The sequence below is a fragment of the Rhinatrema bivittatum genome, chromosome 9 (assembly GCF_901001135.1).
Source record: "Rhinatrema bivittatum chromosome 9, aRhiBiv1.1, whole genome shotgun sequence".
Classification (NCBI taxonomy): domain Eukaryota; kingdom Metazoa; phylum Chordata; class Amphibia; order Gymnophiona; family Rhinatrematidae; genus Rhinatrema; species Rhinatrema bivittatum.
The window spans coordinates 180,295,500-180,308,636 of NC_042623.1; the positions used below are offsets into that span (position 1 = coordinate 180,295,500).

The 13,137-nt window shown below is 46.9% G+C and overlaps 1 protein-coding gene across 6 annotated transcripts in view; it reads right to left on the minus strand.

Annotated features, from left to right (window-relative positions):
• The window catches only part of AP2M1 (adaptor related protein complex 2 subunit mu 1), a 124,650-nt gene that overhangs the window by 36,200 nt on the left and 75,313 nt on the right, over positions 1-13,137 (minus strand). For 4 of the 6 annotated variants that reach the window (XM_029615113.1, XM_029615111.1, XM_029615114.1 and 1 more), the window contains 3 exons: positions 9,867-9,872; positions 9,099-9,234; positions 1,964-2,105 (listed from right to left, as the gene is read on the minus strand). In XM_029615113.1, the coding sequence (XP_029470973.1) occupies positions 1,964-2,105; positions 9,099-9,234; positions 9,867-9,872 (284 nt within the window). The remainder of the gene's footprint in view (positions 1-1,963; positions 2,106-9,098; positions 9,235-9,866; positions 9,873-13,137) is intronic. The other 2 variants (XM_029615116.1, XM_029615115.1) reach the window with 1 other exon arrangement.

A 13,137-nucleotide genomic window follows, 5' to 3' on the forward strand; every position in this document is an offset into this window, starting at 1 on the left:
CATTCTCTGCATCTACCTAGGGTAAAGTCCTATACATGCTGGGAATGTGGCAGTCCTCTGACACTGGGCCTCAGATGCTGAAGTCCTGGCTCTTAGGAAATCTTAATTAGTACCTATTTCCAAAATATTTTTCAAGCTGTTAGGGAAATCCTTGCTCATTTGTCTCATTCCCCAAATTCAAAACAGATGCTTCATCCCTCCCTTTCTGCCCTACTGGGTTTGGCATAAAAGTGTTAGACATCTATGAATGCTGCTGGTTTTAACTTGCACAACAATTTTTTTAACTTTTTTTTTCTTGTTTAGAGTCAATTAGCCAGGGCTGCAGGTTCTGCCACCTTCATCTGCTGGAGACAGAGAAATACTGAAGGGGCTGCAGGTGGTGCATCCTACTTACAGGGATGCTCTTCAAGTTTTTCTCTGTCTCCATCTGCTGGAAGGGAGGCATAACCCAGCAGTCTGGGCTGATCTGGGTAGTCCAGGGAATACATTTTTTTTGAACAGCTATATAATCAAGGCAGGCAGCCCATGATATCTCAATGCTAACCAGAACTTCTGAAATATTAGATTTTAAATGGAGATACCAGAAAAGCTACCAGAAATCCAGAGTAATCTATTTGCCTAACAGCATTCTACTTGTTTATCTGTGAAAAGCAGAAAGGCCTACCCCTCTGTAGCCAATTCTAAACAGTCAAAAAAGCTATTCCCTACTTCACAAATGGCAATCTACTCAGAATCCCTCTTTTCCCTAACCACCAAATAAATCATACTTATATCTTTGCCATGAAATGTGTCCAATTTACATTTGAAGATTATAGCCAGGACTGCCTTGGGTGGCAAAGCATGCCATAATCTCACCATTAAAGAGCTGCCTGAGAGGTCCCTTCCTTGTACAGTGTATTGTTATATTTGTGCTAAGAAAGTAAACATCTATCACTAAGCTCACATGACTCAGTAAAATTCATAGAAGCACTGCTCTAGAAAGGATAGAGAAGAAAAAGATGATCAAATTGCATGAGACATGCAGTCCTAAAAACTAGGTGGCTATGTCTGAAAATCTACTTCAGGAGGGGCAGCCTCTCCAGAATGAAAATGTGCATTGCTCTGAGGATGGGAGGAAAGCACTGTAAGCAATGGACTACTTTACTGGAAGGGCAAATGCCCCCCCCCCATCATATCTGTTAACAATACTAGCAGCCAGATGTGTGGAACAACTCACTACTGTAGAACCAAATCAACCTTTGCTCATAACTATAAAAAAATATGGCACATATGGCACATATGGCAACAAGTTTTCATGGCTCTTAATATTCACCACTCAAATCCATATGATTATTCGTGTCAAAACAGAGACCAGTATGTTTGCTGTTGGCTAAAGAAGGGGTGAGAATGCAGTCAATAAAATGAACAAAGCAGCAGTTGAATAGCTCTTGGGCATGGGAGTAGGGAAATCCTAGCTGCCAAACTGTTAGAGTTGCTTTACTTGGTGCGTAACACCAACATTGAATGGAAGGGTTATATTTAGACTTATTCCTTAGTCTACTATTCCTGCCATGAAATGCAATTCATGCTATGAATGAAACTCAAGAATGACTAGGCAGTTCTTGGGATTTTCAGGGGGCATCAAGAATGACATTAGATAGCCCATGGGCTCACTCATCCTGTGTTCAATACAGTAAGGGAAATAGATGTATTCATGCAAAAACATATCTTGATAAAAATGTAAGCAAAGAGTTTGTGATCAAGAAAGGAAGACCGGGCAGTCCAGCATGGCTTCCAACATGAGAAGGAACAGATTGCCATGCTACTGTTAAAAAGGGAGTGCTGAATATTTCAGATTGACTAAATATGAAAAACAAGAGCTACACTGCACACACACACTAGTAAGCCCCTTTATAAAGAGGAACCTCTGAACACTGCTACATGTAAGTTTTTACTGTATGACGACATACAGGCAAATACTCACGTTTTCCCAGTCTCATCAGCAGTACCTTTGCCTTGTTTCTCTATCACAATCTTGTCATTCATTCCAAACTTGCACTCTGGCATTCCACTTAAGTAACTCTTCATCACCACTCTGCCCGAGACATGGGCACTGAGAACCTGTCCTAGAGGGGGGAAAAAAAGATGCACTGCTCTTACAAGGCATGTTCTTCATAGGCACGCATCTAAATCTGTCTCCTGATGCCTTTAACAGCTTCATGGACAGGAAATTGGTTCTTACCCACTAGCTTCATTCCTGTAATACCACAGATCAGTCCAGACCAGTGGGTTATGCACTCCCACCAGCAGATGGAGTCAGAGAACAAAACTTTGAGGCACTGCTATATACCAAGTGTGCCACCTGCAGCTCCTCAGTATTAATACCCAAGCCAAGATGAGTAAAAAAGTTTTTTTTCTCCTAACAAGGGTGAACAGAAAACCAAGGGCTGGATTCCCCAGAATCTGGAAAAATCCCAGCTCCGCCCTCAACTCAACACACAACATGAAAATAGTATCATAAGAACATAAGAAAATGCCATACTGGGTCAGACCAAGGGTCCATCAAGCCCAGCATCCTGTTTCCAACAGTGGCCAATCCAGGCCATAAGAACCTGGCAAGTACCCAAAAACTAAGTCTATTCCATGTTACCATTGCTAATGGCAGTGGCTATTCTCTAAGTGAACTTAATAGCAGGTAATGGACTTCTCCTCCAAGAACTTATCCAATCCTTTTTTAAACACAGCTATACTAACTGCACTAACCACATCCTCTGGCAACAAGTTCCAGAGTTTAATTGTGCGTTGAGTAAAAAAGAACTCTCAGATTAGTTTTAAATGTGCCCCATGCTAACTTCATGGAGTGCCCCCTAGTCTTTCTACTATCCTTTCCTTCCCTTATAGACTTCTTATAGCCAGTGGTTAACTACCAGTCTATTGGCAGTTTTACCAGGGCGGGCCTCTGGACTGATCTGTGGTATTACAGGAACGAAAATTAGCAGATAACATCCAATTTTCTTTTCCTGAACACACCCAGATCAATCCAGACCAGTGGGATATACCAAAGCCACACTGCACCAGGCAGGAACCTGAAAGACCTGCTCTCAGAACACTTTCCCAAAAACCCGCATCCTCCAGTGCCGTACATCCAAACAGTAATGTCTTGTAAAGGTATGCAGAGAGAACCAGACCACGGCCCTACATATTTCTTCATGAGATACCAACTGACACTCCACCCAGGAAGCCGCCTGCGCTTTAGAATGTGCTTTCAAACCAGCTGGAATGGGGCGACCCTTGCCAATGTAGGCAAGGGAAATGGTCTCTTTCATCCAGCGGGCCAAAGTAGCCTTGATTCCTTCCCTCCTTTCTTTGGGGGGGCCCCCCCCAAGCAAAAACAAAAAGGTGGTCCAACTTCCGAAAGGAATTAGTGACTTTCAAACATAGCAGTACCTGAACAGCCAACAGGTGAAGGTCTCTACTGGACAAAGAATCTCGAGACCAATCTGGAAAACTCCACGGATTCACATGGAAGGCAGACATCACTCTGGCAAAAAGGAAGGCACCGTACACAAAGATATGGTATCAGTAGGAAAGGATCCAGACAGGAAAGCCTGCAGTTCTGATCTCAGTCTGGCAGAACAAATGGCCACCAAAAAAAACCCCAGTCTTCAAAGTAAGGTCTTTTAGGGAGGCCCAATGGTTCAAAAGGCAGTTCACAAAGCGCCTGCAAAACAAGATTAATATTCCAGTGCAGATAGCTTATTGAACTGGTTGGCATAGATGCTATACCCCTTTCAGGAAGAGGATAACATCCAGATGGCTGGCCAGGGGCTTGCCATGTACCTGGCCCCAGAGATACCCCAGGGACGAAACCTCGACCTGAAGGGAAAAGCCAATCCTTGACAAGCCCTGCTGCAAAGAGGCCAAAATGAGAGGAATGTTCACCAAAAGTGGTACTAGCCCTTGCTGATCACACCATGACTGAATTCATTGAAGTAGGACGTCTAGCTTGGAAGAGGGTGGAAGTCACCAGTTCCGAGTAACCCTTCATGCGTAACAGCCGCCTGTCAAAAGCCAAGCAATCCTCCGGATCAAAAAAGGATGGGTCCTTGATGCAAGAGACCCGGAAGATGGGCGAGGCGTAACGGACCTTCCATCGCCAACTAAATTAGATCTTTGAACCAAGGACACCGTAGCACTCAGCCCAGATGTTCCTCTGTGTGTCAAAGAACTCTACCATGAGTGGCCAAGGGGGAAAGGCATACAGGAGAATCCTGGCCACTTGCTCACCAGGGCAACCAGCCCTACTGACCCAACCTCCTTCTTGTGACTGAAGAACCTTGCTGAGTTGGCTCGCATCGCCATCCGATCCAGCTGGGGGACTCCCCATCTGGCACAAATGTGATTCTGGGCCTCCAGGAACAGTTCACTCCCTGGGATCTAGCTGTTTATGACTGAGGAAGTCATATACCCACTATGCGAGAGCCTGTGATTCCTTCCAGATGACACTGCCCAAGCAAAACAGAAGATGAGCCTCCTGAGCTACAGCCGGGGCTCTTGGTTCCTCCCTGCCAGTTGAGGTATGCCACCGTAGTGGCGTTATCAGAGAAGATGCAAACCATTCTCCCACAAACCTGAGGCTAAAATGCCACCAATGCCCTCTCTTCTTGAGGTGATTGATCCCTCCTGGCCATTCTGCCAATGACCAGGTGCCCTGGGCAGCATGACAGGCACACTGCCCCCCAGTCTGGAGACTTGCATCCATTGACATGCCCACCCAATCTGGGACTTCGAGCAGCATGCCCTTCTGCAAGTTGGTCTTCGATATCCACCACTACAGGCTGGACCTGGCCTGCTTAGACAATGGTAAGGGCAGCTGGTACTGTTCAGACACTGGGTTCTATCGGGACAGTAGTGGTTTCTGCAATGGCCACAAGTGAGTGAAGGCCCATGGCACTAACTCCAATGTTGATGCCATGGAGCCCAGAATCTGCAGATAGTCCCAAACTCTGGGGGGGGATCTGAAGATGTAGGTGGTGAAGCACTTGCTGTTGTAATTTGCGCATCCTGTCCATTGTGAGGAACACCTTGCCCATCTGAGGGTCGAAACGAGCTCCCAAATATTCCAGGGACTGCGACGGATTCAGCTGACTTTTCATTCGCCACCCAGCCTGGTGACTGGAGGAACTGCGTCATTTGGTGGACTGAACGCAAGCAGTCCTCCAACTTTGCTCGAATCAGCCATCGTTGAGGTACGAGTGAACATCCCCCCCCCTCCTTTTGGAGGGCTGCTGCCATAACCATCTTCACCTTGGTAAAGGTGTGTGGCACCATAGCCAAGCTGAAGGGAAGAGCCCGGAATTGAAAATATTGACCCAGAATCTTGAAGCGCAAGAACTTCTGATGATCGATCAGGATCGGAATATGAAGGTAGGCTTCAGTGAAATCCAAGGAGGTGAGGAATTCTCTTTTGCAGATGGCTGTGATTTATTTATTTTATTATTTTAAGTTTTTCTATACCGGCATTCGCGATAAATATCGCATCATGTCGGTTTACAATTAACAAGTAGATAGGGAACAAAAAGGCAATAAATAACATTGATCTAAGTAATAATAATAAAATAATAGTAATGGTAGTAAAAAACATTAAACAAGAGAAGGCTAAGGAATGCAGTTACAATAAAACAAGGGAGTAATATAACTTGGATCAGAGAAAAGAAGCAGGGGTTTAAATATAGATAACAATATGCCAGTCAATGTGCTTATAGCGTTGAAGAATTGCCCTTATGAGGTAGGGATATTAATTACTATGATTAAGGCAAAGTCTGAGCGAATAGGTAATAATGGAATAGGTTCAGTTTAGTTCAGGAAAGGCTTTCATGAATAGCCACGTTTTAAGTCTTTTCCTAAATGTAGGAATGTGATGACTGTTCTTAGAGTCTCCATCCAAAAACACGGTACCCTCAAGCTCAAATTCACCCGTTTCAGGTCCAGTATGGGATGGAAGTTACCCTCCTTCTTTGGAATCACAAAGTAAATAGAACATCTTCCTCGTCCCTGCTCGTCTAGTGGGACCGGGATAATCACATCCAGACCTAGCAACCTTTGCAGGATGTCTTCCACTGCATCCCACTTGTTGTGGGAAATGCAGCACAATTCCAGGAAGGAGTCCTTGAGAGGGTGAGAAAATTCTAAGGTATAACCATCCTTTATCACCTCCAGATCAGAGGTGATTTTGACCAATTCCTCATAAAAATGGGACCACTACAAATGAGAAGTGGGTAGGCCTGATTTCATTGGGCAGACTTACCGACCCCAGCTCCCTGGCCAGAGCTGCCTCTTGCAGACTTGCTGGAACCCCGAAAGGACTGCTGTCGAGCTGTTTGGAGCCGGAGGAGGTGGGAACCCCTACCAGACCTGAATCTCAGAGAATCCCAAAAATAGGCACGTGGAGAAAAGGACTTTTTGAAAGGCTTCCTGTCTTTGGGCAGCTTGTTACCCTTGGCTTCCCCCAGGGACTTCATAAGCTGGTTGAGATCTTCACCAGAAAGGGAAGGTTACATAACAGATTTGAAGGATGTGACCACCGCCCAATTGCAAAGCCACAGCAGTCACCTAGCCTCTACCGATGAAACCATACTTCGGGCTGCGGTGTGCACCAGATCGTACAAAGCATCAGTCACATAAGTGACCCCCATCGCTTGGGAAGGAGTCATGACCCCGGAGGAAGCCAGATCCTGAGGCTTTTCAATCCAACACAAACAGGCACGCTGCTGCATTATGCTTGCACAGACCGCCGCTTAAAGACGAAACCTCAAACAGGTGCTTAAGCTGAAGCTCCAACTTGCGGTCCTGCACATCCTTCAGAGCAGTGGCCCCTGCCACCAGGATGGTAGTCTTCTTAGTGACCGCCGATACCGCTGCATCCACTTAGGTGTCTTAAGGTGTTCCAAGTGTTCTTAGAGCACTGGATACAGTTTTGCCATAGCCTGGCTGACCTTCAGCCCGCCTCCAGGGATCCCATTCCCCACTAATAAGCTTTTGGATTTTCTTCGGGATAGAGAAGGCACTTGGAGGGCCTCAGACCATCCAAGACCGGGTTGACACCCTCACTATTGGACTCCTCCTGGGTTAGCTTCATCCCCAACTCCAACACCTGAGGGATAAGGGGCTGCAACTCCTTTTTAAACAAAAACTGTGCGTGGATCATCCCCCTCTGACTCATTCACCACCAGAAGCTGTTCGTCCCCACCGGTATCCAAATCCAGCGTCTCATTAGGGTCAGTGGTGGTGTCGCCATGTGGAGAGGGAACCTCTTCCCTTTGCGGGTTCTTAGAGATGTCCAAATCCCCACACAGGCCACAGATGCACACTGAGCCCCGAGATTAATCATGAAGCCTGGGACATTTCGGGGCGCCCCAACCCCTGTCCAGGGGTTTACTTTTGCTGACTTCCTGGCCAAAGAGGCCTCATGCATCAGGAGTATGAACTGACTAGAAACCACCCAGGCCTGCATCCCATGTCTCCCCCCAAACAGGCTCCCGGACCATGGGAGAAAGCGGAGGGGAATCCCTCCTGGGACTCCTTCCTGGAAGTTGCAGTGGAAGCAGCAGGAGCTCTGCCCTTAGTTCCAGTCCCCGAAGCTACCAAACTCGTGGCCTTCTTGGGCTTAAACCCCTTACCAGAAGACCCCTCTCCCCCTGAAGCACAGGAATAGAAATATATATAGAAATGACGGCAGAAGAAGACCGAACGGCCCATCCAGTCTGCCCAGCAAGCTACGCACTTTATCTTTTTTTTTTTCATCTTTTTCTCACCCACCTGTTACTATTAGCATGGAGAGGGAATCCAAGTGTGCAGACCAAATGCCACAGGCCGTGCAGGCCTCCACAAGTGGCTTGTCTGCCAGTAATATGATTGCAGCGAGATTCCAAAGGACCCCCGGGCCAGGAAACAGTGCTGGTGAGGTGTTCGCGGGAAAGAGAGCCACTTCACCAAAATGGCACACGCCCCAAAAATAACTGTTCCGCTGAGCAGATGCGTGGGAAAGCAGCCGGCAGAGAAACTGCTCTTGTGCTAAAATTAGCTCAGCACCACCAAGCGAACACAGGCAGGAAAACACCTAACCCCACTGGGGAAAGGAAACCCTGCAGCCCTGCACAAACGCAGCCTGCTCCCCCCCTCCAGGAACACCTCAGTACCTGTCGGGCTCAGCCCTGCCGAGCAGACAGATTCACCTCGTAGTGGAGATACTGCCGCCTCCCCCCCTCAACTTAATAAAAACCAGAAAGAGAAAAAAAACAAGAATTCCCCAATGGGGATACTTCCCTGAGCCAGCAGTCAACCAGAGTGGGGCTTTGGGGTCACTGAGGGAGCCAGTCCCCTGGCTATCGGGGATCCCGGGATGCCCGGGCTATTGCTGCCAGGGGGTATCCAACCCCCCTCCCCCCGTTTGCCCAGCTCCACCCGAGGGATGGCCCAAAGATGGAACCTGGCACCTCGGGAAGCAAATGCAACTCCAGATAACTCAGCCAAGAGCTGCAGGTATGCACCACCATCTGCTGAGTCAGAAATACTGAGGAGCTGCAGGTGACACTTGGTATCAAGCAGTGCCTTAAAGTTTTGTTCTCTGCCTCCATCTACTGGTGGGAGTGCATAACCCACTGGTCTGCACTATCTAGATAATGTTCAGGAAGTGAATTTTTTTTTTTTTTTAATTATAAGAAGGAAAAAGAAAAGCTCAGTACTTAAATGTAATTATCCATTTTACATCTAATCTCAAAGTAGGCTACAATAAACTAATAACTCCTACCTAAGGCAAACAAAAAAAACCCAAAACCTTACCTTTCTCAGTCTCTTCCAGGCTGAGGTCACAGCCACCTCCCCTAATTCCCTACTCAGTATTAAACTATAGCTGTATATTGTTCAGAGCACTGTTACTTCCCATTTAATCAGACTATGGCAACACAAACATGAAGAAAAGTTAGTTTTGGATGGATGTGTACCACTGTAGGACCTTACCTTTTACCCTAGAATAGAATTCCAAGGTAACCAACAGGCTCCAAAATGATGGCATTAACTGGCCTAGAAGCCTGTAGATTCTACTGTACCATTATGCTTACCCTGTGGTGACATTAACAGGTTGACACTTTCCAGCACATCCAGGAAGAGCTCATTCCTGCGATACTTGATCCCCTCTCGCCTCCAGCCTATCTGCCCTGTCACCTGGCTGGTGATCTGGGACTGCTCTTCTTTAGTCTAGCAAGAGAATACAGAAAATCAGGATATTGAGTCTACATCCTCAGCCTGTTACTGGGAAAGATACTGAATAAGGATTCTGGAAATCAGTTATCACTATTCTACTTAAGTTTTTTGAAAGAACAGGATTACTACTATGTGAACAGCTGCAAGCCTAGTAGTACACAGGCTTGCCCAGCTAGCAGGATTCCAGACTGAAACTTGGCTTCTCAGGCACCATGCCCTCAAATTTCACAGGATAATAGTTGCTCAGCAATTACTTCAGTCTCCACACAAAAACCAAGAGTCCCCCCCTTTCATTCAAAGAAAAAATCTGACAGAATGCACCAGAAATCAATAGAACACCTTTCTGAGAATACAGCCTACAATACTATGTAGCTTGGAAAGAACAAATTAGATGCAAATGTGATCTTATCCCTAGAGTAGGTGAAGCAGAGCTACAACAAATTCACACAGAACTAATGGAAGAGGAGACCTTAAAACTCCCAGAAGTTTATTGTACACCGTACATGCATGTGTGCCTCAGTCTGACAAAAGATGCAAACTCTCGCTAACTCCAAAAGCCTGCCAATTCCATTTACCCATCAACTTCAAATTAGGAACATACAGCAACATGTTACTAGATCTCCTACCTGGTGCTACAGTCAGGTCCAGTCACACGCAGAGAGGAAAGGAAGTGATGCAGAGCAGGTGTACGGTACACGCAGGGTTAACAGGCAAGCAGGTCAGCATAAGGTTTGGAAAGAAAATAAAGGCAGGTTAGGCCTAGAATCACCCAAGGAGAGGGGTAGTTTTACAGACACTAGCACAGAATTCTTTACTGAAGACTGTAAACACCAAAATTTACCAAAGGGAAAAAGAAACAAACATTAAATCTAGCAACACCTTACATGGAAGAGAGTTTCACCTCTTATACCATTCACAGCTCTGAAGAGGAGATGCATAATTGTGACCCAAATTAAGATATCAAACAATGTGAATGAGCACACACTTCACCCAAAAGCCAAACCAAACAAAGTAAAAAATGAAATGATGAAAACCATAACATTGGCAGGTGATACCATTGTCTCATCACCGCCCGATCCCTATGCCCACATCAAAAGAATAATTTGGACACAAGGCCACAGTTTTACTGTCCGTTTCATTAAATGATTTCCCCCACTGGCACATGGGCCAAGAAATGACTAGCATCACAAACCTAGATGCCATCTTTCTGTCCACCTTGAACCAAGCAAGACTGACAGTTTTCTCAACATCCCAGTTGTGGTACTGAGCAAGGGGGCCACCTGTACCTCCCAGCAGATGGCACAAAAAGTAATTTCTTCAATTAATATGCTATGGTGCAGCTTATCTGATATTTTTGTTTTCCTTAGTGTAGACAGATGGACTCAGGGCCAATGGGTTTATGCTCCCCTGCCAACAGATGGAGACTGAGCCAGGTTTCAAAGCTGTCACCTTAGATACACCCCTACAGAGACCTCAGCCATTCAGTATTCTCTTCAAAAGCCATTGTGGACATACTCTTGAATAAAATTTGATTATGAAAAGAGTGACTAATTATACTCAACCAAAAATAACTGCTGAATCCCAGCAATGTTATAGATGCCCCGACCTAGGGGTAGGTCGATGGCTTACCTGTAACATCTTGGAATCTAGATTCACCTCATGGGTGATTCCTTGGAACCATTCAAGGGCAGCCGTGGGCGGGATGCTGAGTCCATCTGTCTACACCGTGGAAAACAAAATTATCAGATAAGTCATTTCTCCATTTCCTAGCGTGTAGCCAGATGGACTCAGGATCAATGGGATGTATGAATGCTACTACCGAATGGGGCAGGAGGCTGCCCGCGGTCCGGTTAGCACCACCCTCACAAAGGCTGCATCCTCTCAGTCCTGGACGTCCAAGCAACAAAACCTGGAGGTGGTGTGCAAGACAAAGTTGCTGCTCGACAGATGTCGATAGGAGACAGTAGCTTAGCTTCCACCCAGTATGCCTGGGCCCTAGTGGAGTAAGCTCTAACCTGAAAGGGTAAAGGCTTCCCTGCCTCTACATAAGCTCCCGTGATCAGTTCCTTGATCCAGTGAGCTATGGTAGCTCACAAAGCTGTTTAGTCTTGTTTCTTTCCAGCGTGAAGCACAAAGCGGTTCACCTTGCGCACCGGTTCTGAAAGTTCTAGATACTGTACTAAAAGCCTAACGTTTTAGTGGAGTAGGAAACTGTAGTCTTCTATCTAGGGACAGCAAGGAAATGGACTGATTCAGGTGAAACTCCTAAACTATCTTTGGCGAGAAGGAACGAAAAAAGTGAAGCTGCAATGTTCCTGGAGTCACGGCTCCAGACATGACAGTGCCTGCAATTCGGAGATGCGACGAGCCAAGCATATCACCACCAAGAATACAGTCTTCAGCGTTAACAAGCTTAGAGACAGACTGCGCAGCGGTCAAAAGGAAGGCCCTGCTAAAAAGTCAAGTACTAGATTGAGGCTCCATAGGGGGATCAGCCACTTTAAGGGTGGTCAGAGGTGTTAACTCCTTTTAGGAAACGAGCCAAGTCCAGATGTGTCAACAGGAGGGCTCCATTCACCTCGCCTCTGAAACAGGAAAGGGCCACTACCTGGATCTTCAAGGACTTGAGGGACAACCCTTTGTTCAGGCCACACTGTAAAAATTCCAGGATCATAGGGATTTTGGTCATCCAAGGGAGCACCCTGTGTTCCTTGCACCAGGCCTCAAATATTCTCCATATCTGCACGTACGCCAAGGACATAGAGGAATTCCACACAGAGCAAGGTGGCCAATTACTGCCGCCGAATATCCCTGCTTCATTAGGCGAGCCCGTAAGACAACAGAGTTGGGTCCGCGTGAAGGATCAGACCTTGTTGGAGAAGATGCCTTGTGGAGGGAGGCATAGGGGCTCTCCACCAGAAGCCTCCGCATTTCTGCATACTCTGGGCATCTGGGCCAATCTGGGGCTACCAGGACTAATCCTCTGTGGTATTCAATTTTACAAATGACCTTGCCCAGCAGAGGCTACGAAGGGAAGGCACACACACTAAGTCCTCCTCTGGCCAAGAATGTTGATCCTTTGGGAGCGCTGATCTCTTCTGCGACTGAAGAATCTAGGAACCTTCGCATTGTGAGATGTGGCCAGTAGGTTGATGGATGGGAGGCCCCAGTGATATACCAGGAGCTGGAAAGCTCTGGTTGACAGACACCCATTCTCCTGGATCCAGACTCTCCTTGCTGAGAGTCTATTCTGACTGTCTTTTCCCACAATGTGGGAGGCAGAGATCTGCTGTAGATTTAACTCCGCCCATTCCATAAGGGGATCTATTTCCAGAGACACTTGGTGGCTTTTGATTTCTCCCTGGCCATTTACCTAAGCTACCGTTGTTGTGTTATCAGACATCACGCAGACCGCCTGGCTGTGGAATCTGTGGCTGAATTGCAGACATGCTGATCTGACAGTTCAGGCTTCCAGGCGGTTTATGTTCCAGTGTGCCTCTTCCTTGGTCCATCACCCCTAGTTTGTCAATTCCTGACAGTGAGCTCCCCACCCTCGGAGGCTCATATCCTTCTTGAGGACTAGCCAAGTTCTGTGGAGACAGGCTTACACCCTTGCTTAGGTGAACTTCCTGTAGCCACAACTGCAGCCAAAAACATTGGTGGGTGGAGGTGAATCGAGTAGTCCTGAGACATAGGGTTCCAACGTGACAGCAGGGAGTGTTGGAGTGGCTGCATATGTGCCCTCACTCAAGGTACTACCTCCAGGGTTGATGCCATCCGGCTAAGGACCTGGGGCACATTGTGTCATCAACCTACGCACTTGGCACATCAGCTTCCTTATCCTAGAGGGGGTGGGGGGAGGAAGACTGTCCCGCTTGGTGTCAAACTGGACTCCCA